The 26083-nt window shown below is 50.0% G+C and overlaps 1 protein-coding gene across 2 annotated transcripts in view; it reads right to left on the bottom strand.

Moving 5' to 3' along the window:
- Positions 1–6927: 6927 nt before the first annotated feature.
- FBXO21 (F-box protein 21) overlaps positions 6928–26083 on the bottom strand; it is a 36999-nt gene continuing 17843 nt past the window's right edge. Inside the window, exons 8-12 of one of the 2 annotated variants that reach the window (XM_068989690.1) lie at positions 25342–25521; positions 23439–23571; positions 17866–18077; positions 16345–16502; positions 6928–9383 (exon numbers count right to left, since the gene is read on the bottom strand). In XM_068989690.1, the coding sequence (XP_068845791.1) occupies positions 9196–9383; positions 16345–16502; positions 17866–18077; positions 23439–23571; positions 25342–25521 (871 nt within the window). In that variant the 3' untranslated portion in view covers positions 6928–9195. The remainder of the gene's footprint in view (positions 9384–16344; positions 16503–17865; positions 18078–23438; positions 23572–25341; positions 25522–26083) is intronic. The other variant, XM_068989691.1, reaches the window with a different exon arrangement.

Below are 26083 nucleotides of genomic sequence, written 5' to 3'. Positions count from 1 at the left end.
CAAGAACCAGCCCTCTGTCCCCCCCTCACCCCTACCCTCAAGCTCCAAGCAGAAGGCAAAGCAAACCAGAGTCAGAAAGCCATGATAAATGGTGCTTGGACGATTTCTAATCGAGAGAAAAGTCACATGCAAGACTTAATACGCAAGGAGGAAATTTATCTGTAGATACATAACACACCCATATAAATGTGTGACCGAGTCACCATCTTGAGAAACCAAGGACTCAACTGGTGGTCCTCTGAGCATCTTTGGCTGGCAGCTGCTAATCCCTCGAAAAGCAAAAGGTGTTGAATGCACAAGGAAATCACACTTTGCCAGGAGGTCACAGTGTGTGCCCTGAGACTACCCTTCTGACCGTCACCAACTCCACCCGCCTGTTCTCGCTGAAACCTTCTCACAGGGAACGTCACTGGAAGCCGTCGACATCTCTAATGGGAGGGCTGCCTTTTTTCTGTTTCCGGGAGAGCTGTTATTTTAGTCTGGGCTGCTTTAGCAAAAACACCAACAGACTGGGTGGCTTCAACAACAAATACTGTTCTGGAGACGAGGAAGGCCAAGGTGCTGGCAGCTTTGGTGTCTGGTGAAGAGCAGGTGTCCTGGTTTGGAGGTGGCCAGCTGCTTGCTGTGTCCTCATATGATGGCGGGGGTGAGGGAACAGTCTGAGGTCCCTGTTTATAAGGGCACTAATTCTACCATGAGGGCTCCACCCTCGTGACCTAATCACCTCCCAGAGGCCCCACCTGCTAACACTCCCACCAAATGGAAGATATGAACTACATCATGACCACAAACAAGGAGTCCCCCAGACCTCCAGGTGTCTAGGGATGGACAGTTAACACCTGTGACATCACCCCATTACCTCACCGCCACCCAATCAGAGAACTGTGCACTAGCTGATCACAGACCCTGGGGATGCCCCTGTGTCACCTGGCCTTCAAAAATGCTGTCTTGAACCCTATCAGAGAGTTTGGGGTTTGGGGGCAGCAGCTGTCCTGGAATTCTTTGCTTGGCGCCTACAATAAACACTGCACTTCCCTTCACCACCACCTGGTGACACTAGATGGGCTTTACTGCGCATGAGCAAACAGCCGATTTGGTTCAGTAACATGCACATGGGCAAAGCTGAGGTTTTGGGGATTGAAAACCCCAAAGCCCAAAGGGATACAGGGAAACTTCTGGAAATGATGGATCTGTTTATCACAGGGATTGTGGTGATGGGAACACAAATGGATGCATATATCCAAACTCAGCAAACTGTGCACGTGAATTACGTGCAGTTTTTAGCATACCTGTTATATACCTCACAAAGGCTGGAGGAGTGAAAAGCAGCTCCCTTGCAAAAGTCTCTACCACCTTGGAATAGGGTCTCCCCAACTTCAAGCGCACACATTGCTGGGATGGGGAGGGAGAATAACACGTCCTCATTTTCCCTCAACAGAGTCAATGCGAGTGAAACAGAGTGGCTGAAGGTGGCCAGGTGGTTGTCACAGCACAGTTGGCGAAGAAATAACCAAGTTCTGAATCCCAAATAATGAGAGATGGTATTACTAGTAAGGTGTTTTCTGAGGTTAAGTCTGAAGGCCCAGGCTCTAGTCCCTGCTTCGAGACCCACACCAGATCAAGTCACTTGAACCTCGGGGGGCCTCATTACTTCTCTCTGTAAAATACCAGGAACCGGGGTTCTAGCAGCTGATTCTTCAGGGGTCCTTTAGCTTTCAAATTCTCTGAGGAGGCAATTTAGGACATAGTTGCAAACAAAGGTGGCCATTACTCAGAAAACTTTATAACTACATTTTTTAAAAATCCTACTTTTATAAGAGGCAAATAACTCTCTAATAGTTTGTTTTGTTTTTTTAAAGGAACACGTTCTAAGAGATACTGGTTAAAGTGTTAGTCGTCAGTAGTGTCTCTCTGTGACCCCATGGACTGTCTGCCAGGTTCCTCTGGTCCACTGGGATTCTCCAGGCAAGAATGCTAGAGGAGGTTGCCATTCCCTTCTCTAGGGGATCTTCCTGACCTGGGGATCAAACCCCTACCTCCTGTACTGCAGGCAGATTCTTTACTGTCTGAGCCACCAGGAGATTGTGGGGTCAAGTCAATATGCTAAGCAAACACTATTATGCAATACATATCGAGAAAGCTCTCTGGAATACACATTTTGGCATTTGCAGATGATATAAATTGACTTCTGTATTCACTACAGCTCCTGGCACAAAGGTGGGCACACGAAGACACTCCAAGACAAGACAGCAGTGGTCAGGTAGGAAGGGACAGATGGACTTTTCCCAATGCTGCCTCCCAGGTGGGAGTGAAAAGACAATTACTCTTGATGGACAGATACACAAACGACACCTCAGTGGATATACAGTCTGGTATTAAAATTTCATAGCAGTTTGCAGCAGCTCTATTCACAGGGGTTAAAAGGTGAAAACAATGCAAGTGTCCAGCGTCAGCTGAACTGATAAACAGAGTGTGGTCCATGCATAAATATTACTTGGCCATAGAAAGGAATACTGCTTCATGCTACAGACTGGTTGGACTTTGAAAACATGATGCTACGTGAAATAAACCAGTCCCCAAAGGTCCGTTATATGATTCTCTTTATATGAAATGTTGAGAATAGACAAGCCCACAGAGAGAAAGCAGACTGGGGTGGTGGGGGGCAGGGAGGAGAAACAGGGAGTGGCGGTTTCACGGGGTCAAGGTTTTGTTTTGAGACAGTCAAATGTTCACATCTAGATAAAGGTGGTGGCTGCCCAATATAGTGATACGCTAAACGCCGCTGACTGTACACTTCAAAACGGTGAGGGACTGCCCTGGCAGTCTAGTGGTTAAGACTTTATGCTTCCAGTGCAGGGTGTGTGGGTGTGATCCCAGGTTGGGGAATTAAGATCCCACATGCTGTGTGGCATGGCCAAAAGATTTAAAAAAATAAATAACTGAAATAAAGTGCTGAATTTTATGTTCTATGAATTTCACCTCAATTTTTCAAAAAGAGGTCAAAACTATTCATGGGGTGAGGGCATTTAGGAAAAAATTAAGTAAAAAGGGTCCTGGAGTGGGGCGGGGAGAAATTACTGGGAAAACAAGGCTGAGAAGCACTGGGGTGGAGACAGGCAAGAGACACCGAGGGGAAGCCACCTTTGCAGGAGCAGCCAGGAGCGACCGTCGTGATGGCAGATTATGAAAGACCCTCACCACCTTGAGATGACTGGTGTCCTGCAGACAGGGAAAACTCAGAGCTCTCAAAGTGCTCTCAGATTGCTCCCAGCTTCAACAACTTAAATACCAACACTTCCATTAAGAATTCTGTCGTGTTTAAAAGTAGATGGAAATTTGATCTCACCACACGAGGAGTCTAGAATGAACTGGCTCTTCCCCTCTACGTTTTCCTTTATTCTGTACTTCTTTTCGTAAGTTTCCAAAACAATGTGCTGTATAGCTCTTTCGACTCCCCAGAAGACATTGACATTGCTGTCTTTAGTTTGTCTTTTTTTTTTTTTCCCACGGTCAAACAGGAAATAGAGCTTCCTCTGGAAAAATTAGCCCACTTTGAACTTAAAACCAAAACAAAGAAATCCCCCCAGAAACCAACACTTGAAAGAACTGCTGTGCCAAACCCCACACTATACGGTGTCAGCAGCTGGGTGCCTGGGAAGCTGGATTGCTGTGCTGGGGGTTATATTTGGTGAAATTGCTGCTTACAGCTTGCAAGGTGGAGCCGCAGGCACTGCAGCAGGTCTAGGGGAAGTCATCAGACACTTGAATACAGGGTGCTGGTTGCTCTTTGCAGCTGATAGCAGGTACCAGAGGGATACTCAGGCCAAAACCTGCTGGTTTAGACCTCAAACAGAAGAGTCCGAACTCCCAGGCTCCCTTTGTTGGCAACGTCACTGTTTCATGATACTGCAGCGAGAGAGGAGCACGGAAATCAGTTTGAGCCACGAAGGCCCCTTAGACACTTGCCTGTTACAGTGAGACTCAGCTCCGGGCAGCAGCAGAGTCATGCAGCTGCCATCTAGGTCAGGAAGAAGGGACAGGCACTGGGCAGAGAAGCGAGGAAAGAAAGGACATTTCTGGAAAAGAACCTGACCGGCAGCGGTAGCCTGCTAAGTTTTTGAGGGAATTGTTGCCGGAGGTATCAAAAGCTTGTAGAAACAAACGAACATCTTGGAGTGGAGCTGTGAAGAATACACGGCTTGCAAGAAGGGGGCACCCCCAGCACCCACTAGTGAAGTGACCAGAGGGGATGGGCCCCAGAGGGCAGGATGGGGCGCGGGAGGCAGTGGCCGAGGGAGTCCCTCCCGGAGGGCGCCATCACCCCCTACACACCCTGCAGGGAGGGGGCCTCACCCACCTGCCCCGCAGTATTTCATCACCCGGGGCCCAGGGCCTGCTGTCTCCTTCTTTCTCCAAGTGGCAGTTTCCACTGCAGTTGTCCTGTCCCTGCTTCACCAGTGAATGGGCACTGGGAGAGGGGTGTGGACTGGTGGGGAGGACGGCTGAGCTCCAGGAGAACCGAGAGCTGGGCAGGAAGTGGGTGAGAAGCACAGATAAGGCGGGGACCCCACACACCTTTCACTGTCCCCACCCCCTACACGGGCGGCCACTGCCCACCTCCCCTGGAATTAGGCTGTGTGCCAGTGACCTGAGTTCTGGCTACGGAGGCAGGAGTTCTGGGCGTGACTCACCTCGTGAAGTCTTCGCTCCTCCCCCCGAGGCCATCTGTTGCAGGGATGATGGGTCTGAGGTGGCAGAGTGGCCGGCAGGAACACCCACTGCTGGTGGTCGCGCTGGGCCAGGAGCCAGCAAGGCAACTCTGGACTGGGCCACCTGACTGCGGCGGCCAGCTGCCTGGGCGGCAGCGGGTCCTACAGGGGATGGGCACACCCAGAGCGACAACCAGCTGGCCACCTCTGTCCCCTCACCTCCATCCTGGCGGGAAGGACAGGGGAAGGAGTGAGCGCCACTGCCCGCCTCAGCACAAGGACCGCGTCCCAGGGCCCTTCCAGACAGGTCCCTCCACGCTCCCTACTCCTACTGGATGGCAGGGGGCCCGGGGGCTTCGGGAAGCCATGTGTGGTGGTCCTGGGTCCTTAGGTGATGGCGTGTAGGGCCGCCCGCCAACCCACTCCCCCTGCCCTGTGTTATGTCGGCCAAGAAAGTTCTTATGTGTTCAAGCCATCGTACATTTCTGGGTCTATTTATTACAGGACTAGCGTGACCCTAATACAATCATTGCTAAATGGCCGTAATACATCTCTTCTGTATTTGCACATAAATTTTATTCACCGAAGGAATGTTCTTTTCTCTCAGGACTCTCTAAATTTTCAGAACTGAAACATGGGAAGTTAAGGGTGCAGCAAGGCAGAGGGTCGAGACGTTTGTGAGGTAGCTGCTGAGGTTGTCGGCAGCAAGGCCGCGGGGAGCTGGAGCTCGGAGGCCAGGCTCTCCACCTGGGAGCGGTCCGCTAGGGGAACTCGGCGGGCCTATGCCTCAGCGGGATTCAGCGAACTATAGCCCACGGCCATCTGGCCCCCTCCAGCCTGCCGCCTCACAGCCCTCAAGCTAAGAATGCTTTTTTTTTCCTTACATTTTTCCAACCAAGAAGAATATATGACAGAGACTTTACGCAGCCCGCAAAAATATTCACCGCCCGGCCCGCGTCCTAAAGGGTTGCTGTGAGGGTTATAAACAGTTGTGCCTGGTGCCTGGCCTTACATAATACAAGGTAATACAATGCAATACAGCTGTTTTCTCCAAAACCAAACCGTCATGGAGCCAAATTCTGCATTTCTTCTAGGTGAACAGTCTCTCCTTCCCTTCAAAAAAAAGAAAAAACCGCCAAACAAAAACCACAAAGAACAACAACAGCTTGATTATTATGACCACGAAACACTTCCCAAAGAAAAGGCTTCTGGCAGTCTGGTTTCCCAGAGGAAGGAAAGACACATCCCCCTCTTCCCCCTTTACAGCAAATGGGCCCGGTGGTAGCAGAGCAGAGCTCAGGACGCTGAAGCACGACCCAGTTTAATACGTTAAGACTCGGACAGTTTAAAAGTAGAAACAAGACTTTAAGCGGATATTCGAAAACATAAAGCTGATCGAGAGTATTAACACAGGTTTTTGAAGTAACATGAATTTGCAGTGTGAATGTCACTTCCAATGGAGATCTGTGAGGCTCTGGCAGATAGGCCACAAAGCCAGCCTCTCAAACTGCGATTAGATGGATCGTACTTTCAAATGAGACACTTGGCCAGACTGGTCTGCTGGCGACATGGACGAGGTTGGGTGTAACTGACACCTCGCTGAAAGTGTTTCCCAAAGCACGCCTGCAAACCTTGGGCCTCGGGGTGGGCGGGGAGGGTTGCAGTGAGTATGCAGGTGTGTCGAGGCAGGAAAGCTCCAGGGCCTGAGCAGTTGGGAAGACACCACCACACTCCTCTCCTGGGGAGTGACAATGAACAACAGCATGTGAAAGGTTCCGAGTGTGCAAAACTGGGGACTGCTCAGCTGCGACGAGTGTGACAGCATGCGTGTGACCACAGGCGAGACACGGTGCTAGGTGCGAAGCTGCGGACGTGCCGTGGGCATGCAGCTATGGGGTCAGCATCGACACCCCGAGAACCTGGGTTTCCTTCACAAGGCATCCACAGCTCTCGCTTCAAGACATGTGACTTGATGTCATTAAAAAGCTGCAATCTTTGCGTTGCAACCACTCTCAAGGTGAGCAGCCAGCTCAGAAGGTTAACGTTTGGCAGGGAAATCACAGTATTTCCCTGTTCGCTCACAGATGTTAGAAAAAGGCAGGAGAGTCACTTCGCGCCCATTTTAATCAATGAGAACCAAGCAAGACTCTGCTGTTGCCATGGCTGGGCTGTCTACCTGGAACGAGACCCGGCAGGCCATTGGTGTGGTTTCTCTGGATAAGTTCCATTTATTAATTATTGTACAAAAAATCTTGGCATTCATTGGAAGAGAAAAGAAGTTACTATATCCAAAGAGTGAGTATTTCAACATTGTGAAAGTTCTACTTTTATAACAGGGCTTTTTTTTTTTTAAGTGGAGAAAACATTTGGAAAAATTTTAAAAAGAAACTTATGATTTATTCCAGTACAGGATCCAAAACACGTTTTTAGAAAAATATAAAGTGCCCAAAGACCAACTTACACAGGTGTCACAGGCTTCCTGGAGCCAAATGATGCATTCATGGAGAAACACATTTAGAAACAGTCTAGATACATATTTACATCGGGTCAGTAAAGGTAAAACCATCTTTCTTGGCTTCAATGTCACTCTAAGAAAAAAGGAAATCAAACCAGAAAACCAACAATTTTAACTCTCAGCATGCGCCACAGATTCTTAGTAAAGCATCTCAGTAATATTAATGCCATAGTATCTAATTTTCACCTTTAAATGAGAGTAGTGTAAAACGCCCCTAACCTTGGGCAGGCCGGGTGTTGTGAGTGGTCACAATTTCCAATGCGCGTCCAGACCATCTGACTTTGGATTGGACCAATGAGGGACATGGGCCCTGGACCAGAGCTAATTGGGGCGGGAAGGAGCTGGCTAGCCAAATCCCCATTTCTTTCTAGTAACTGCTCAGGAACTGTCACTAGCTGGGAAGTGGTCTCAGGTGGCTTCTCCAAACCTCAGTCATCCCAGGGTTTCCGAAGGGTAAATGAGCAGCAGTCACCAAACGTAGTATGGAAATACTGCATGCAAAGGGACAGATGGGCGGCGAGGCGTGGCTGGATCACAGCCCCCAGAGCTTCATTCACTAGAGCAACTGGAAATCTTTTCAACCTAAGAGAGCAGAGTAACTAGGTTCTAACTTCAGAAGTTAGCTACTACAGGTCAACTACAAGGCTGGCCCACTGGAGAAGGGGCAGGTGGAGAGCGGTGGGAGTCCAGAGCTGCGTTAGGACAAGGTGCCTTCCTGCTTGGGTACCACAAACGTGGGGAAGATGGGTGCCGGCAGCGCCTGGGTATGAAGCCGGAATCCCGGGGCTTGAGTATAGGCCTCCTCCTGCTGCCGCCATGGCAACGGTGACTGGAGCATGCCAGCCACGCTGTCTCCTTTCCCACCGAGCTCGCGCTCTCACACCGGAGATACTTCACTCACTTCTACCCTGCCACGTTCAGAAAGGCCTTGAAATGATTCTAAGGGAGAACAGGGAGCACGAGGCCTCCCCTTCCCTTTTTAGTTTCTACGCTTCATTATTTCTTCTCATTTCTGGTTATAAAAGTAAAACCTCATTTTCAGGTCTTTGGAGACCACGGAGCACGGCTTCTAAAAAGACATTTTAACAGCAGATTGTACTTTCCTACTACAAAGAGAACTCATTGCTGATTTAAGATCTACTTACGATACTAGAGTAGATTAAAAAAGCCCACTTATTTTTAAGGGAGGAATAGTAGATGAAAGTGGGAAAACCCATTCACAAAGACTATTACTATGCATTTTTTCAAAGAATTTTATGTAATAAAATAAAAAAACCTAATGATTCTTAAGAGATATGAGCATAAATCCGAGAGATGAATCTGGGAAAGCAAAACTGTGCCATGCTCTCAATTCATTTAAAGAAAAAGATAAAATGTCGGAAATCTGTTTCAAAAATTAGGGAAAAAAAATTCGAATGATTCTGATTACTGTTAGTTTGTTAATGACTCCAGATCCACTATGCGGCCATGATCACTTAGAGCTTCAGCCCTGGGTACAAGGACAGACCATCCTGACCGAGGAGCGCACACGGTTCACAAAGAGATCAGAGAGAAACGATTGCAAACAGACAACTCCACCTGTCCAGCAAGCGAAACGCTCTGAGACGACGTAGACAGACGCGATGCAGGGTGGGGAGGGGGTATGAGGAAAAAGAACGGTTCTAAGTGTCAACGGTGAGACGTCATGAAGACAGCATGTCACAAACGGTCACCACAGGACAAGCATACAAGCCATGCCACTGAGACAGTGCCTGTCAAATGAATCACTAGTGTAGGCGGAGAGCAACATTGTCTTTGCAGCTGGCGGAGAGAGCACACGTGATTTCCACTTGGTAGGAGGCAACCAGCACGACCGGTTGAGTGGCCTGCCCGGTGGTGTGAGTCCAGAGGGATCCAAGGGGACGTCTGCACCCCGAACCCCGTCGTCTTGGAAAAGAGCAGCAGCAGCAAAGGTCTGACGTCCCCGAGGCTCTATTCCACGTTCTCTTTCTTTGCGCTGTAAATGTTCTGCACCGTCTCATACACAGACTCCAGGTCCTCTGGGTACCGGATCTCTAGCTCTGCGTTAGGGATGTAGTGAGTGCCCGTGAACTCCGAGAAGTAGCGTCCAACATCGGGGTGGGAGATCTCCTGAGGTTCCACATTATACTCCAGGTTCTCTGTTGGCAGAGAGGCACACGGACATTCTCATTAAAACTGGTTTTTCTGCAGCATCTTTTATCCAGAGGACCTCTGGAGAAGTCTCTGAGTGCATTTTTGAGGTGGCGGGGGGGGCGGCGGGGAAGAAGCATGTTTTTGGAAGTCAGGAGGGAAGAGGTAGAGGTGGGGGGCACTGGAGGATGGAGGGAGGGGGCACGGGGCCCCTGCCAGATCCGCACAGAACACCAATGTTTTCCTCCTCTGAGCGGAGCTCCAGCAGCCCCTCAGGGTCTGCAAGCTGGAGGTGCAGAGGGCTTGTCTCACCTGATCCCACACACACACACACACAGCGGGCCGAGGGTGTCCTAGCCTGTTCTGTTCTCACCAGTGAAGTTTCTGAAGCCTTCACAGCACCGGGTCACAGCTCTCTCCCTGCGTCCTCTGTTGCACACCCCCCTGCCCCCGCCACCCCAGAGCACCCTGCAGTGCTGGCTCCTGCTTCTGAGGGTGAGGGCCCAGCTCCCAGGGCTGATGTGGGGTCCGCGGAGGAGTGGAAAAGTGGCTCGTGCCCCTAGACCATAGAGGGTAGGGGTTATGCCATCTGTATCAGCTCTTAGGAAAACCATGCCCCCTCCCTTCTCTGCTCCATGTTTTGCCACTAGAGACAGCAATAGAAAATGACTCCTTTAAAATGGAAATAATAAAAAAAAGAGGTGACAGCATGTGTGAGGTATTTTAAAGACCGACATCCTTTCAGATGGCTTCTCCCTCCCCAAGCTATCTGAGAAACGGCTCCTCCGTGGACCCAATGAGAAGACGGTGGGTTGTGGGCCCTCCCCCACTGGCCGTGGAGGCCTGGCCTAGACTGGTTGTGGGCCCCCAGCCAGGAGGGCCCAGCCCCATCCTCCATGACCTGGACCAGAAAGCAGCTGGCCAAGCAGGCCTGCCTGCTCTGACTGCGTCCCAGGGTGCTCTTGGTTCTGCTCAACGAGTCACAATCAATTCAGGGAGTTCCTGTGCACGCCCAGTCGACCGGCTAACTAACACCAATGGTGCAGCAGGTTATCTCTTACACCTCTCGTTAAACATCCTGAAACACACCTGCAGGCCCTTTGGTGCCCAGCACCCCGAGAACACAGGATAAACACCACGGGATAAACACGAGTGCCTCCCAGGAGCACTGCCTGTGACTTGTAACTGACGCTTTATCTTTCAGGAGATGGGGAAAGAGTTTGTAATTCAATCTGTAACATATTTCTTCAACCTAAGAAGGAACATTTAGAGAACTTCTGTGCTTATAGCTGTTTAAGGCTGATTCTTCAGATTACGTGGGGACATACCAGTTTGAGAAATCCCATACCAATTACAAGCAAAAACGGATATCCACAGTACCTCAGCATCGCTCAGGAGAGCAGAAGAAAAGAAAAAAAAAAAGGCAGCAACAGTCTACACGTCCACCTGCAGCTCACTGTGTAAATAAACAATGGCACGTTAACTCAGTATATCCCAGGCAGCCAGGAAAATGAGCAACAGACCCAACGGGGGAAGCGGGAGTAAAAACACATCTTATAAAAGGACAGGAAGGCCAAACACCTGCGCTGCTACGTGACACATGCATACAGCTACACATTTTAAGTGACCTCTTTTAAACTGGGCATGTACGGTGCGCCAGGCACCACGAGACCTGCCCGGGCTCCAGCTCCTGTGATCCTCTCACAGGGCTCCACGAGAGGCTCCACTCACGATGCCCTCTAGCAGCTGGGCCAACAGCAGCAAGAGTGAGGACGGCCCAAGGCCTCCATGGGGGCTGGGGAAGCAGACCAAGAGCGGCACGCCTGTGCACCGTCCTGCCAGCAGCGGTCAGGGAGGACGGCCTGGGACAGACCCCAGGGCCCGGACAGGCTGCCTCGGAAGGCAGGCTGCGGGACGGTGCTCCGCAAAGAGGCGCCTGGGGAGTCCAAGAGGAAACTGGGGGCTCTGCTAACTGGTTTCTCCCTGCTGTGACCACCAGAGTGTGAAGATGACTTCACTTCCTTCTTTACACTTGCTTTCGACATTAAAACAAACTTGGACTTTCTAAAATGCCGCCGACTGAAAAAATCTGCTGTCCTGCCCATGCGGCCCTCCTGCAGTGAATGAGGGGTCACGGGCGTACCCGCCTTGGGGAGGCCAATGGGGATGCGAACACGGCCATGGGCCCTAACCTGGCCAGCTGCCGCCCTGTTGGCTTTTCTTGCCCCAGAGATGTTTGAGATGATGGCAGGGAATCTGGGATCACCAACAAGAGGTCAAAGTCCCTTCTGTTCTCATATGGGGGCCACTCTGCCGCACACAGGATGCTCGGCAATGTCTGAAGACACTTCTGGCTGTCACGATTGGGGCCTGTCATGATCTCGTGGGCAGGGGCCAGGGTGACAGGAAATCCCCCCAACACAGAACCGTCTGGACCACAATACGTCCAGCACCTGCTCTGAAGAAAGTCAGACATGTGCTTCAGCACCGCTTCTTTCTCCCTCTTTTTCTAGGTATCACTAAGCAGCAGCTTGGTGTTGGCTGACACTTGGCATCTGAGTGTTGGCAGGAGGGCAGGAAGGCTGCTGTCAGGTCATGATCACCCATCTGCTTAAGAACAGCATGACTGGGCAGGTGCACGGAATTCCGAACATGGGCCCAAAACAAGAGGCAAGGGGCAGTGAGAGTCCACGGGGTGCTCACTGCCCCACTCCAAGCTGTCCACCAGGAGCACAGACTGAATGTGGTGTGTTTGCCTGCCTGGGCTCCCAGTAAAACAGGAAAACTGTACTAACAAAAGACACTTTTTTTAGGAGAAAAGCAGACACTGAAGTTGGCAGCTACGAGTTATGAGGGGAAGATAATTCCCAATCCACTATATGAGTTAAACAATTTTTTTGAAGTTTTAAAAAATTTTGAAGGAAGAAATCTAAGTGAAATAAAACTTAAGAGAGCAAACTATTAAACAGGGACTACTTAAAATGCCTGGAAAAGTCGTGGGAAGAATCTGATTCCCCCAATATTTTCTGAGAAATGTTTCTGATTTTATTTAAAATTTTCAGCTACCTACATCAAAATATACGCATACCTCCCTGTAAAAGCCTAGAAACGGTACCCATAAGTCCTTTGGGGGCACCTGTCAGGCCCTCCCAAGAGGAAACCACTAGGACTGTGGGTCTAGCTTCCCAGTCCTTGTATAAACACATATACCTGGAGTTAAATATACTTTAATGCACTCAGAAGGTAACTCCGTGTTGTCTAGAGTGTGTTTATTCATACAAAGCATCCAGTAAGCACTGACCTGCATGTGGTTTACTTGGCTGCAGCTTAGTGTCCCCAAGTCTGGATACACCTCCACTGACCAGGTGAGGCCCATGCATGACTGTTTCTCTGTCACAACAAGGGGACCGCAGGCCCCCTGTGTGAGGGCATCTTTAGTGGAGGGACCGTCTGGGGGAGCTGCCAAGTCAGAGGAAAACGGGCACTTGAGATTCTGACAACTTAAAAGACAGCACCAAACTGCCCTGTGAGGTGGCTGCAAATTTACACTCCAGCCCCAACACAGGGAATCACCGCAGTTAACAGCGCGTGCAGACTGCTGCAGGCGGTGTCCATGCGAGGGTGGGGTGGAGGGCTGTGGAGGCAACTTTAGTTTGGAAGTGGAGGACAAATCATGGAGGATGAAACTGACGCTGGCTGAGGGCGCACTTGGACCCAAGCATTCAACCAGGTGATTTACCGTCACACACAAATCACTCAAGAACCAGGTTTTCACAGCACAGCCCAATTCCTGACTTTGCAGTGTGGCAGCTGGCTTAAATTCAGAGCATCTGGGATAGTCACTTTCTCCAGGATCTGAAAAGCATGCAGGGAAGCTGAGACAGGAGTTCCTGCTATCAGAAAAATACTAAAGCACGCCCCCTAGTGGTAGGAAACAGGAGATCCTGCTATCAGAAAAATACTAAAGCACGCCCCCTAGTGGTAGGAAAAATTACAAACACGCAAAATGCTGTAGAACCTATTAAAATACTGATGGAAAGCATCTTTTAATGCTGCTGGCTAAAACTATTTGAGGGTGGCACACACTTATGTGGCTTATAACTCACTCTTCTGTGGAGAGCGAAGAGAAAGGCATTCACTAATGGGCTCTGCCCAGATTACCAGGATCAATGCAGCCAAAGGTTGAAAATTTAGAAGATGAAAGTTTAAAAATAATTTAATGCAAATGTATTAACTCATAAATGTTCAAAAATATATTTAAATAAGTGCTTTTAAAATGTAGCATCTCAAGATCACTCCCTGGCTAAATGTGGGCTAACCTGAGCATAAAATTGTTCCAAATGATTATAACACATTGACTAAACAAAAAATCCAGCAATCCTTGGGAGGAGGCGGGAAGGAGAGAGAAAGGAGACAGCAAGGGAAAGGAGAGGAGAGAGAGGTGGCGGTGGAGAGGAAAGCGAGAGGAGGCAAAGCTCTGCTTCACTAGAGGGCACACTCACAGCAGAAAATCACCATTTTACAACTTTCATATCATGATTTAGGAAGGAAGAGCCAACAGGAGCTAAAACAGACATAAGGACAAAGGTCATCACTGGGGAACAGGTTATACCCAGGACTGGGTCATAGTTTGACCCCATGGATTTCTTGTTAACTGCAGATGGAACACTATCCCTTACAGGGTCACTGTCTTGGCCAAGTGACCAAACTCCGCCTCCCTGACAGTGGACATGGAACCCCACGGCCTCTGGATGAGACGCAGCGTGAAACACACAGCACCCGAGAGCAAGCTCACCAGCCAAAAACCCCAACTCCATCTAACACAACCTGAGATTAACTTCTGGTTTACAGACAATACGCCAAGAAACAGTGAGACAAATCCAGACTGGTAAGACAATTTATAAGCCAACTGATCCAGACTCTTCAAAAAAGTGAAAGTCGTGTAAAAAGCGGGGAAAGATGAGACTGAGGAACTGTTCTTTACCAAGAGAGAACAGAGACATAACAACCAAACACAACCATTAAGGATGCCATAGGAGTGAAGGCCAGGCCTGCGAAGAACCCTGAGGAGAGGGCCCCCCAGGGCAGGGCAGGCCGGCCTCTGGGGGCTATGACAGAGCTCTTCCTCAGCACTGAATGCCGGAGCCCAGCACCCCCGGGCACACACATGCTGGGCAAATGCAGACCGCGGGCCGGCAAAGCACTAGCAGCATCACACAGGGATGCCCACGCTCAGTCCTAAGAGTTTCCTGCAGGTGCCAGCATCTAACCTTAAAAAGGGCGATTTGCTACCTTTACCCATGATCCTTCGATCTCAGTTTTAGAGAGTGTGAAACTGATAAGCAGATACTACATTTATAAAACAACAATGTCGTTACAGTATCCTTGCAGGGAGCCTTACAGCACATGCTGGCCCCAGATATGATTAGGACGCATTCCTGAATCGCTGGGACACTGGACAAATTCAGAACACCTTGAACCCAAACGCCCAGCTTTACCTACTCTAAAAAGCCTGTTTCAAAGTTAATATGGCTATTTCTAGACACCTAAATATCAGATACTACAAGTCTTCATAACAACCCCACGTAATGGGCAATGACCAGATAAGGTGCGGGCGCAGACACGGCCCCAAGAGCTGACAGTGTCCTCTATTCTCGTGACGCGCTCCATGACGTGCAGTGTGAAATGCGCACTGAGTGATTGGTGGGGGTGCAAACCGGCCATGAATCATTCAGCAATTCCCAAATAACTTGACTACTAAAATTTGTAGGATTTCTTTTTCTGACACAGCTTCTTATGTTAAATAAAACCACTGTCAATATCTCCGTCTGACATGGGGTACATGCTGACCCCTCTCATAACTCCCCTAGTGCTGATGGAGGTTAGGTGACCTCTGGTCTCAATAAAGGGAAGTTCTCTTTTATAAGATCCTCTCTCATATTCTGATGAATTAATAGTAATTAACATGAGCCCTTTTCTAGTCTTGTTGGCACTTCTGAGATTTTTATACATCCAACATTTCTATTACTGGATTTACCAGAACATAATACTGACTTAGGTCAAACCTTATGTTTTAGGTGAGATGCAAAAAGGTTCAGCATGATGGTTAGGGAGAAGGCTCTTTGCCAAGCTGCCTGTGTTCGTACTCGGTAAAATTTACACATCTCTACATGCTTCAATTTCCTAGCGTATCAAATGCGTATGATGACAACAATGACAGCAATGTAGAGTTCTCAGAGAAGTTAATACACATCGGAAGGCTGCTGTCCCAGAGCAGCACTGCAAAGCATTCGTGTTAATTTTTATGAATAAAAGGGACAATGTGGATGCCTTGACAGGCAGGCATGCAATAAACTCATCCCATTAAACGGAGAGGCAAAGACGACGAGGGCCCTGGGTGAGCACCTGTCAGCGCAGGCAGTGGCCCCTAACACCTACCAAGTACCTAGCTGCTGACTCCCAGCTGCTCTCAGAGCCAGAGCTGTGACCTGCAGTTCCCACGATGGCCACTGGGGGTGTAGCTCTCCCAAGCACAGCTTTACTGGCTGCCAGTTTCAGGGTGCCAGGGCGGCTCCCCCAACAGAGCCCATTCCGTGCCCTCCAGTTCAGGTAGGCAGCATGAGCAGGGCAAAAACTGACCCTCCTTGCCTGGAGGGAGCCAAAGGCAGTGGCTAGGAAACAGGACTTTCAGAAACTAGGGCTGGCAGAGGCAATGACCAATCAGAACAGAAGTGGGCAACAGCTTGGAACAGGGGTGTGGTGGTGACTGGGGGGAAGACCCGGGGCAGTGACCAGCTAACTGGTCGATATGGCTGCAAAACTACATACCCACCTAGGCTGAGCTGAGTATCAGCCCTGATGAGGTTGATGGCTGTGTGACAACTGCCGACTCTCAAACCGACCACCTCTGCCCTCAGAATCCGAGTGCTCAAACATGTGCCTGAGGTACAGACAGAGCCCGCCACTCACCCTGGGCGGCGTACCGACAGGACCCGTCCTCCACCAGGACGTTGTAAAAGGGCTGATGGTGGCCGTGAGGCAGGCTGTGGACGTTCATGTTCCGGATCCACTCGTGGCCCATCATGCAGGTGGGGTCCCAGCCGTAGATGACACAGTTATAGCCGTACCTGATCAACACAAGAGCAGCCACACGTCAGCTTCCTGTCGCGGGGGAGCGGGACACAGAGGCGACGGCGTGGCTTCTCCGAGGCTCACGTTCTTACAGATCTACCTGCCTTCACTCTACGCTGAATCAATTTCACTCCTGACCTCTTTAAGAACCCCTCTTATTGACAAGCTCACTCTATCTTGTTGCCGCTGCTGTTCAGTTGCTAAGTCATGTCCGACTCTTTGTGACCCCACAGACTGCAGCAAGCCAGGTTTCCCTGTCCTTCACTGTCTTTCAGAGTTTGCTCAGAGAATAGTACAACTGGGGAAACACCAAAGTCCCACTAGATTTTTGGTGAGGTTAACAAACTGTTGATTTTTTTCTGAATTATGACAACAAAAGGGTAAACATCTTTTGAAAAAAAAAAAAAAGCGATCTCTTGCCTTTTTAGTGCTACTAAAATGACTACAGGCGAAATGGCCTCTGGTATTTGCTCCAGGGAGGAGGAGGAGAGTCAGGGGGTGGAGGTGAAATGAAGACCGACCTCATAATGACAGCCTCTGAAGCTAGACACGGGAACCTCACCTGGCTCATTACACTCCTCTCTCTACTCACATGCACTTGAAAACTTCACAACAAAGTTAAAAGAAAATAGAATGCAGTAAAAGAATGGAAAACACTAACCAAAAAATGAGAAGAGACATTTGCAATTTATCTGCCCACAGAGACTAATACACAGAATAAAGAAACTGCAAACCAGTAACACTAACAACTCAATTAAAAAACAGGCCGAATGCCCGAAGAGGCACTTAATCAAAGGAAACTTGAAAGGCCAGTAAACACAGGAAAAGAACCTCGATCTGCGTGGCAACCAGGAAAATGAAAATTAAAACCACAACGAAATGCCATTTGCCACTTACTACAGAAGAACACTCTTCAAGGGCTGGCACTGCCACAAGGTGGCGAGGCTCAAGCCTCTCAGCGCCTGGCCTGCTGGTGGGGTGTGAATCAGCACAGGTGCTCTGGGGGACAGCTTAACTGTGCCTCGTCCACCAGCCACAGGACCCACCGGGTAAGTCCCTGCCGAACTCAGATCCAAGGAGCCGAGACCGCAGGACAGAGAGGCTGATGAACAGGGGAAGCATCCGGCCGACAGGGCTTCCACTCCCCAGAGACAGGACGCTACAATCGTTAGAAGAGCTCCCAGTTAGGAAAGCCAGTTGCTTCTTGACAAACAAAAAGGTCAGATACACAGTTTGGTCTTTCTTCGGTCCTTGCTGCCATGGGCCCTGGTCTCTGCTGCACCAAGTCAGGTCCCCGCCGCTCACGGCGCTGTGTCCTCGGCAGCCACGCGGGGTGGGGCGGGCGCCGGGAGCACTCACCTCTTGTGCTTCATAATGAGCCCAATGGAGTAGCAGACGTCCCTGTGCTTCTCGTGGGAGCGAAGCTTGACCTCCACCCCCACCTCCTCCTTTTTCCGCTCAATGTGCTCCAGTGTGTGCTGCACCAGGTAACCCACCGCCCCGTGCTGCCCCGGGTCTAGGGTCTGGATGTGCTGGAGGATGTCAAGCACCTTCAAGACAAGACAGAAAGACTAGGAGATAATATTTTCATTTAGGCCTTTTCGGTTTCCTGGCGATAGATTTAAACCTGCATAACCTGATGAAAGGCGGCAAAGTGGGCTGGGCTAACAGCCTGCGTCTCCGTGACCCACAGGGGTCTCTCCCCACTGGTGCCATGTACACCCGGAGTCGCTTCATGTGCTGGTGGCTGACCCTGGCATCCGAGTCCAACCAACCTGAGTGGGAGGAACTCTATTTAAAACATGAGGCGCTGGGGCCCACATGGGACGGGGAGGCCAGGGTTGTCGTCCGTGAGTGCACTGAGGCCAGGTGAAGCCTAACAGGTCCAAAGGTTCCTGGGCAGTGGGGGGACTCAATGTCTTATATACGGAAAGGAAACCTTTTCAACCTGCCGCTCATGAATTGGAAAAAGAAATGCAAAGCTGCTTCAATCAAGATGGAAAGGCTGAGTGCAGAGTGGCCTCGGGGCTGCAGGAGAGGGGAGGGGCCACAGAGAGGGCATGGGGAGATGGACACACGTCAGCGCAGCACACTTATGATGCTCTATGTAAGCAGGAAGGTGTGTAGGTCCAGGGCTTGGAGAGCCTATGGGTCGTGTCAAGTTCGCTAACTCAGTGGACTTTAGTGTTCAGGAGAACAGGGAGAAGGCCCTCTCCTTGGGAGTTACGTGATGAGCTGGCAGAGCAGAACTGCCTAAGCTGGAGGTTCTATTCTCTTTACGGCACTTAGTGCCTCTATGGAAAAATACAAGTTCAAGGAAAGCTAATTCACGTGAGCAATTACCAAGCGCCTACTGTCTCAGCTGTCAGATGAGGGTCTCTGATGTGTTTCTGTTTTAGAAAAGGATCTCTTCCTATTTATTCACACTGGATTCTAGCCCCAAATCTGCCAAACTCAACTGCTTCTGTTTTTGAATTAGTTTATCTACTTATCAAATAATGATTAAAAACTCCCCTATTTCCTGACACACGGTGAGCCTGTATAAGTGCTGTGAAAACTGCAGTTTTCTGCAACGCAAGCTATTATTTTAAAACCCAATCTTGTCTTCCAGAATGAGATTTGCAAGATATCAGTATTTCCTGAATATTCTTCTCCTGCTGGTTCACTGGGCCAAGCCTGTCACACATCTTTTTTAACTTCATTTAATCCTCCCAACCTGGAGGTCAGCAGTCCAGTCACTGCCAATTTCCAGAAGAGGAACCAGGCTTTGAGAAGTTAAGCAAGGTGCCTGAGGTCACGGGGTTATGGAGACATGCAGTGAAAACGTGCATGTCAGCCCCAGGTCTCAGTCACCTTCACACCAAAGCAGGAAGAAGAGGATTGTAATTAACTGTTAGGAAAATTCTCAAACACGTATCAGGTGGACAGAACGGCAGGACCCCAAGTAGCAGACCCAGCTCGGAGCCGATCCCATCCACCTGCCGCCCCCAGCAGTGGCCTTGTCATGCAGGGGCACTAGCAACAGTTCTGCCTTGTAGCTAAAAGCATCGGATTTCACAGTAAGCTTCTTGTGTTCCCCTCTGCATTTCCAACTAATTACTTCTGACAAGTTTTCTATAGACACAGACTTCCTCTCCTTCCTGGCAGCCCCTTCCTATCAGATAAGTGAAAGAAATGCTAACTTGGAATCTTCAAAGCACAAAGGAAGTCTTGAACTCAGAGTTGTCAGCGAAGAAGATAAGGTTCAGAGATAACTACGCCCTTCCCTTGGTGGGAGGGGGGAATGATGGGGTGAAGGGGGAGGCCAGAAACGGAGAAGGGGCCATAAGACATGCCCAGTGTGTCCCGAAGGCCTGTGCTGACGGTGGGCCACCATGACATCTCCAGCTAAATGTCCAGGCTAACGAATCCCGTCATTTCTTATTCATTCAACTATAAATTTTGTGAGTACCTACTGGGTGGGAGGAACTGTGTTGTGAGCCAGGGGAATAACTACAGTAAGGAACAAAACAAGGACATCCCTGGTGGTCCAGGGGCTTAAGACTGTGCTGCCAATGCAGGGGCCTCCTGTTGACCCCTGGTCAGACACCTAGATCCCACGAATCCCAGTTAAGAGTTCACATGCTGCAACTAAAGATCCCTCCTGCCACAACAAAGACTGGAGGTCTTGGTGTGCTGTAACTAAGACCTGGGACAAAAAAAAAAAAGGAACAAAACAGAAGGTCCCGGTTCTTAAAAAGCACTGTCTAGTGGGGAAGCTTGGGTGAACAAGCAGCTTCAGACACCGCGCACGAGCATGTGGAAGGGCGAGCACAGGGCACAGCGTGGAGAGCTGGAGGGGGTTCAGAAGCGAGAGCTAAGCTGACATCTCGTCTCAGCAGGCGTGAGCCGCAGAGCTGAGGGACAGGAAGGAAGCTCTAGGCAGAGCTGCAGCGTGTACAGAGGACGGATGCAAGAGCACGGGGGTGGCAGGACGACGCAGCCCGGAAAGTGCAGAGTGGATGTGAGGAAGCACAGGCTGGTGGAGCCAGGCCACCGAGAACCTGGCAGGCCTCGGTGGAGAGTGGGAGCCTGACCTTGCAGGCAAGGAGGGAGCCACTCGGAGGGTCCCAAGCAGGGAAGGGCTACGAGTGACATCTGGTTACGGTCACTCTGACTCCAGTGCTTGAAATGCGTTCAGGGGTCTAAGAGGAGAAGGAAGAAGACTGCGCAGGCAGCCTCTGCCGTCAGAGGGGACACAGGCGCTGGCAGATGTGTGGGGGACGCCTGCTGGTGTGGCACCCAGGGTCCAGGCAGGAGGGCAGGGATTCAGGAGCCATCGGCCTACAGAGGGGAGTGGAGGACTGGAGAGCAGGTATGATCACCAAGGGGAACAGCAGGAGGAAGGCGAGGAACTGCCCCGCCCCCCCCCACCCACTCAGTGTGGAGCCTTTAACGGAGAGCGGGAGGGCAGGAACCAGATTCAAAAGAACAGAGCATTCTGAGTGGTGGGGAGGTGGCCTCCATGATCGAGAGAGATAAGCAAAGACAAGTATCCACTGCATTTGGCAACAAGGATAAAAGTTTAACAAGAGGGGTCACGGACTTCCAGTTCACGCGGAGGAGGGGTGGGAACAGAGCGCTGAGTTCTGAGCAGCAGGAGCAGGCGAAGGGGAGGTCAGCCCCAGGACCCTGGCCGGGCTGGGAGCAGATAAGGTGGAGCCACAGGGCAAAGCAGAGGGAGGGCTGCCATGGGAGGCTTTGTCTTTTCTTTTTTCAAAGATGAAGAGAGACCTGAGTGTGTTTAATGCTGACAAGAGAAGCAGAAACAGGGACCTGCAGATCCAGGAAAAGAAGCAAAGGCGGCTTAGCAGTCTCTAGACAGGCAGCAGGCTGGACCCAGAGCCCGGGGGTGTGCACCTTGGGAAACCCAGGGGCTTCTTTTCCACTGAAACGTGGAGAATGGAGGCAGGAATAACTGGATCACAAGGATGCAGGTTTGGCAGCAGAAGTGGAAACTGCCCGTCTGTTGGCTTCTTTAGAGACCATTTCGCCTGACCCGGTCCACAGGGGTGAAGTGAGTGAGTGGGCTTGGAATCAACGCCTGGTGCCATCAGCTCCTGTAGGAACCCCTGGCAGGTCACTAAACTTCTCTCAATGCCTCTTTCATTATTTACAGAAGGGCAAAAAAGCTTGTATCCACCCCGAGGGGGTGGCAGGTGTTGGAGGCATGAAGCCTAAGCTGTCTAGCCGTCATCCCCCCCAGCCCTGGAGGAACCTACTCCTTGCTCTGAAATCCTTCCTGGGCCTTCCAGGGGCACCTCAAAACTTCCTCTGGAGCAGACCCTCTTCTAACTGCTCTGCACCCCTGGGTGTCTTCCTTACTGGGGGCCCAGCCCTCCTTTCTTGCTGCAGCTGGAGTACAGTTCACGGAGCTGGGGAGGTGAGCTGTGGGAAAGGAAATGGCCACTTTCCCCTCCTGATCTCAGACACGGAGTGGAGTGGGCTCGGGGTTTGGGGGGGGAGTCCCAGCAGCCCACGTCAAGGAGAATAATGTGTGAGACAGGTTTTGAAAATTGCTCCAGTGACATCTGCTTGGCAGGAAGGCAATCTTGGCCATCTGAGGAGGCCGAGGAAACTCCCTGGAAATGGCAGAGGAGCCCTAAATGGAGCCCAGCATTAAAAGCAGGACGCCAGGGCTTTGGCAAGTGCTCCTCACAGAGGGAACATCAACCCCTCTCCTCCTAAGGCTGATGTGCGATTTCAGTACAGAATCTACTTGGGAGGAGCAACACTTTGAAAGCATCTATGAGTCTCACAAACTATCATGAAATTCCTTAACCAACATACAGTAAAAAGTGACAGGAATTAGTTATGTATATACTGGTATCAAAAATAAAGTAAAAAGATAAAAATCAACTGTTCAATTCTGGACAACAAGGTGCTAGGAGGCAGGTGGTGACTTCGGGGGGAAGTCTCATTTTTCTCTATTGGGTCCCATGGGGGTCCTGGGAAGATGGTTGCTGTCTGGGCTGGAGGCAACATCTTAAGATAGGAGCCCAGGACTTTTCCTACTGCCGCGTCCTTTCTCAGAACTACGGCAGATGTGTGATGCTATGAATACACAAGACGCCATAAATCTAAGCTGTGCTGAGTCACTGAGACTATTTCCTTTCTTACAGAAGGCTTTCCCACTCTCCAGTGACAGGGCTGACGATTTCTTGATGTTGGTCCTGAGAGTGCTCAGAAGTCAATTCTCTCACCAGGCTGTCCAAACAAAGTGGACTATGACCATGTTCTCAGGGACATGCAAGGGCAGGACGGGAGTGAGCAGCTGCCCCAGCACATGCATTGCTCCTGGAAGCCACACGTGCTGCACCCACAGCTCGCCAGGAGCAGGGCTGACCTCAAACATGTCAGGAGGCGCTGACAGGGCTTTCTGCTGGCCAAGGGGGCGTCACCAGCCTGCAAGATCCACATGGAATGGTTTCAAAACCCAACAGCTTCCAAAGGTGTGCACCATCCTTACTGCACCCAGCAGCTAGACCTGAGCAAACCTGAGATCTCCTCTTCCTACATCTCCAGGTCGGTTTAGTCTCTAACAGCACAGCTGGAGGATGAACATTTCAAACTTCTGCTTCCCCTTGAGGAGGGGGACTTGGGGGAAAAGACATCTTTGGGCCACCAGTGGGTGAGCGGTAGGGCAGAGGCCTTGTGGTTCTGCGAGTTTAAGATGCTGATCACAAAGAGAATGGGCAACTCCTGGCAGGATAGCCAATTTTCAGGAGAATAAAAGGAGACAAAAAATTCAGTCGATGGGTCAAAACTGTGACGCTTTGAATAAATCTGCGTTTATCCCCCAGGTTAATCCAAGGATAAACCGGTAAGTGCCGCCTTTCAATTAGGATTTCCCTCTCTATGGCAAGGGGAGAGCATCAAGATAAAATAATTACCTTCTCTGGCCAGATGCCCAGGTGGAAGTAAAGCCTGGCTTGGAGGAGGAGCAGCTGCACCTGGTCGGGGTACATCGCCAAGTACAGGTCCAGAGAGTCCCTCAGGAGCTGGTAGGACTGGTCAATGCCCTCCCTATGAGGGAGAAAGCTTCATTTTAGCCTGCTGGCTTCCAAGTTAGGGCCTGCTTTTTCAAAGACCAGGTTTTAAAACAAATGAGACACAAATCCCACACGTTCTCTGATTCTGATACTTCCTCTCTGTTTAGCAAAGTTATAGTGCTCTTAATAAAAAGAAGAAAGAGAGAAATTTTGTACCCCACTAATTTAAAATCGTAAAAGTGCTTTCCTTGGAAGTCACCTCAATAGCACCACACATAAATTAGAAGTGGATTCTGAACAGGTGGTACACGGAGGTCTTTCAGGACAGTAAAACTATTCTGGATGATGCTATAGTGGTGGGCGGGTGTCATCACACATTTGTCAAAATCCACAGACTGGACACCATCTAGAGCAAACCCTAATGTAAAGGATGGTAGGTTCATCAACTGTAACAAATGCCTCTGGAGGGGATGCTGACGTGAGGGAGGCTGTGCGTATCTGGAGGCAGAGGGTAAATTTTCTGGACTTTTTGCTCAGGTTTTGCTGTGAACCTAAAACTGCTTTTTTTTTTTTTGATCCAGACCATTTTAAAAGTCTTTACTGTATTTGTTACAATCTTGCTGCTGCTGCTTCTTTTTTTTTTAATGTTTTAGTGTTTTTGGCTGTGTGGCATGTGGGATCTTCGCTCCCTGACCAGAGACCTGCATTAGGAGATGTAGTCTTAACCACTGGACCACTTTAGAAAAGTGGACTTTATGGGAAGTCCCCCTGAAACTGATTTTTGTTTTTTTTTTTCTTTTTTAAAGAAGACTAAAGTCTATTTTTAAAAAAATTCTACCATTAGAAAACTATGACGCCAATGTATAAATTTCTTTTTTCCCTGTAAGACAATTTTCTTTGGACTCAGAAGCCAGCCTGTTTCGTATTTTTGCTTGTTTCCTTAACTGCTGCTGCTGCTAAGTCGCTTCAGTTGTGTCTGACTCTGTGCGACCCCATAGACAGCAGCCCATCAGGCTCCCCCGTCCCTGGGATTCTCCGGGCAAGAACACTGGGATGGTTTGCCATTTCCTTCTCCAATGCATGAAAGTGAGAAGTGAAAGTGAAGTCGCTCAGTCGTGTCCGACTCTGCGACACGGACTGCAGTCATGGACTGCAGCCCACCAGGCTCCTCTATCCGTGGGGTTTTCCAGGCAAGAGTACTGGAGTGGGGTGCCACTGCCTTCTCTGGTTCCCTTAACTAAGTGATTGGTATTGTTGTTCAGTCACTAAGTCGTGTCCGACTCTTTGCAACCCCAAAGACTGCAGAACGCCAGGCTTTTCTGTCCCTCATCTCCCAAAGTTTGCTCAAAACTCGTGTCCATTGAGTTGGTGATGCCATCTAAACATCTCATCCTCTGTTGCCCCCTTCTCCTGCCCTCAATCTTTCCCATCATCAGTCTTTTCCAATGAGTCAACTCTCTGCATCAGGTGGCCAAAGTACTGGAGCTTCTGCATCAGCATCAGTTCTTCCAATCGCCAGTCTAAAATGTTTTTGTTATAGGAGAATGCTTTCAGCTTTTATAAAAGAGCCCTTGTCCAAGTCCATTGCAAAGACCTCAAGGAAAAGTCACTGAGCACATCCAAAGTCTGGACAGTATTATGTCATGGGAACTGGTTCCTCCCCTGTGGTCCCAGTGGTGCTGAGCAGCATCCAATTCTTCTCAGTATGGCAGGCAGGCTTGTGAAATAAAATTCTCTGTAAGGCAATTTGCGCCTCCAAAGACGCACACTCTACAAAAGAACTGGAAAATCGAGAAAACCTTACCGCTTCCCCAGACTTAACAGGTTTCCCACCATTCGCTGCAACACCTTCTTCACGTTCACCACCCCGTACAGTGCCGCAGTCACGTGCTGGCCGATCAGGTATTCACACTCTTTCACTGTCAGCTGCTTGCCTTTCCCAAAAGCATCTATGTAGATGTAGTCGAAGATGTCCAGGGTCGTCCTGCCCAAAGAGCAGCAATGTAGTGAGCTGTCGCTCAGGCTAGAGCTGAACCAGTCAAAACCTCCTAATAAACAGCTCAAATCAGAGACAGAATGTTAACACAGTTGCACTTCTGCTGAAAATATCAAGGCCTTGTTCAAAGTCTGAAAGCTGACCTTTATACATACTCTGATGGAGTAAGATGGCGATACACTGGTATTTAAGAAACAGCACTGGTTTGTGCCATTTAATATAGGTTTTTAGAGACAGTAATCCTTAAACTCACTGCCAGGTAGATCTATCCAAAATCCAGTTGAGAGAGGTAATTCTGGAATGCCTGAGGCAGTCAATAAATTCCACAGAGCAGCAGTTACTATGTGTGGAGCCCGGGCCCCTCGAGGCTGTGATGAAAGTTGGAGGAGTCTGGAGCCACAAGGCTTCTGGCCTCAGCTCTGCAGACACCCTCAGGCAGCTCAGGTAAGAACCTGCTCCGGACCACAGAGAGCTGTGTCCCTGGCCTCCACCTCCGCTCCTCCCTTGGAACTGCTCTGCACAAACCCAGCTCTCGCATGAGGTGGCGGGG

This window comes from Capricornis sumatraensis, chromosome 17, assembly GCF_032405125.1.
Source record: "Capricornis sumatraensis isolate serow.1 chromosome 17, serow.2, whole genome shotgun sequence".
In the NCBI taxonomy this organism is placed as follows: domain Eukaryota; kingdom Metazoa; phylum Chordata; class Mammalia; order Artiodactyla; family Bovidae; genus Capricornis; species Capricornis sumatraensis.
Note: the sequence above shows the minus strand (reverse complement) of the source record. Positions and strands in the feature narration are given on the sequence as shown.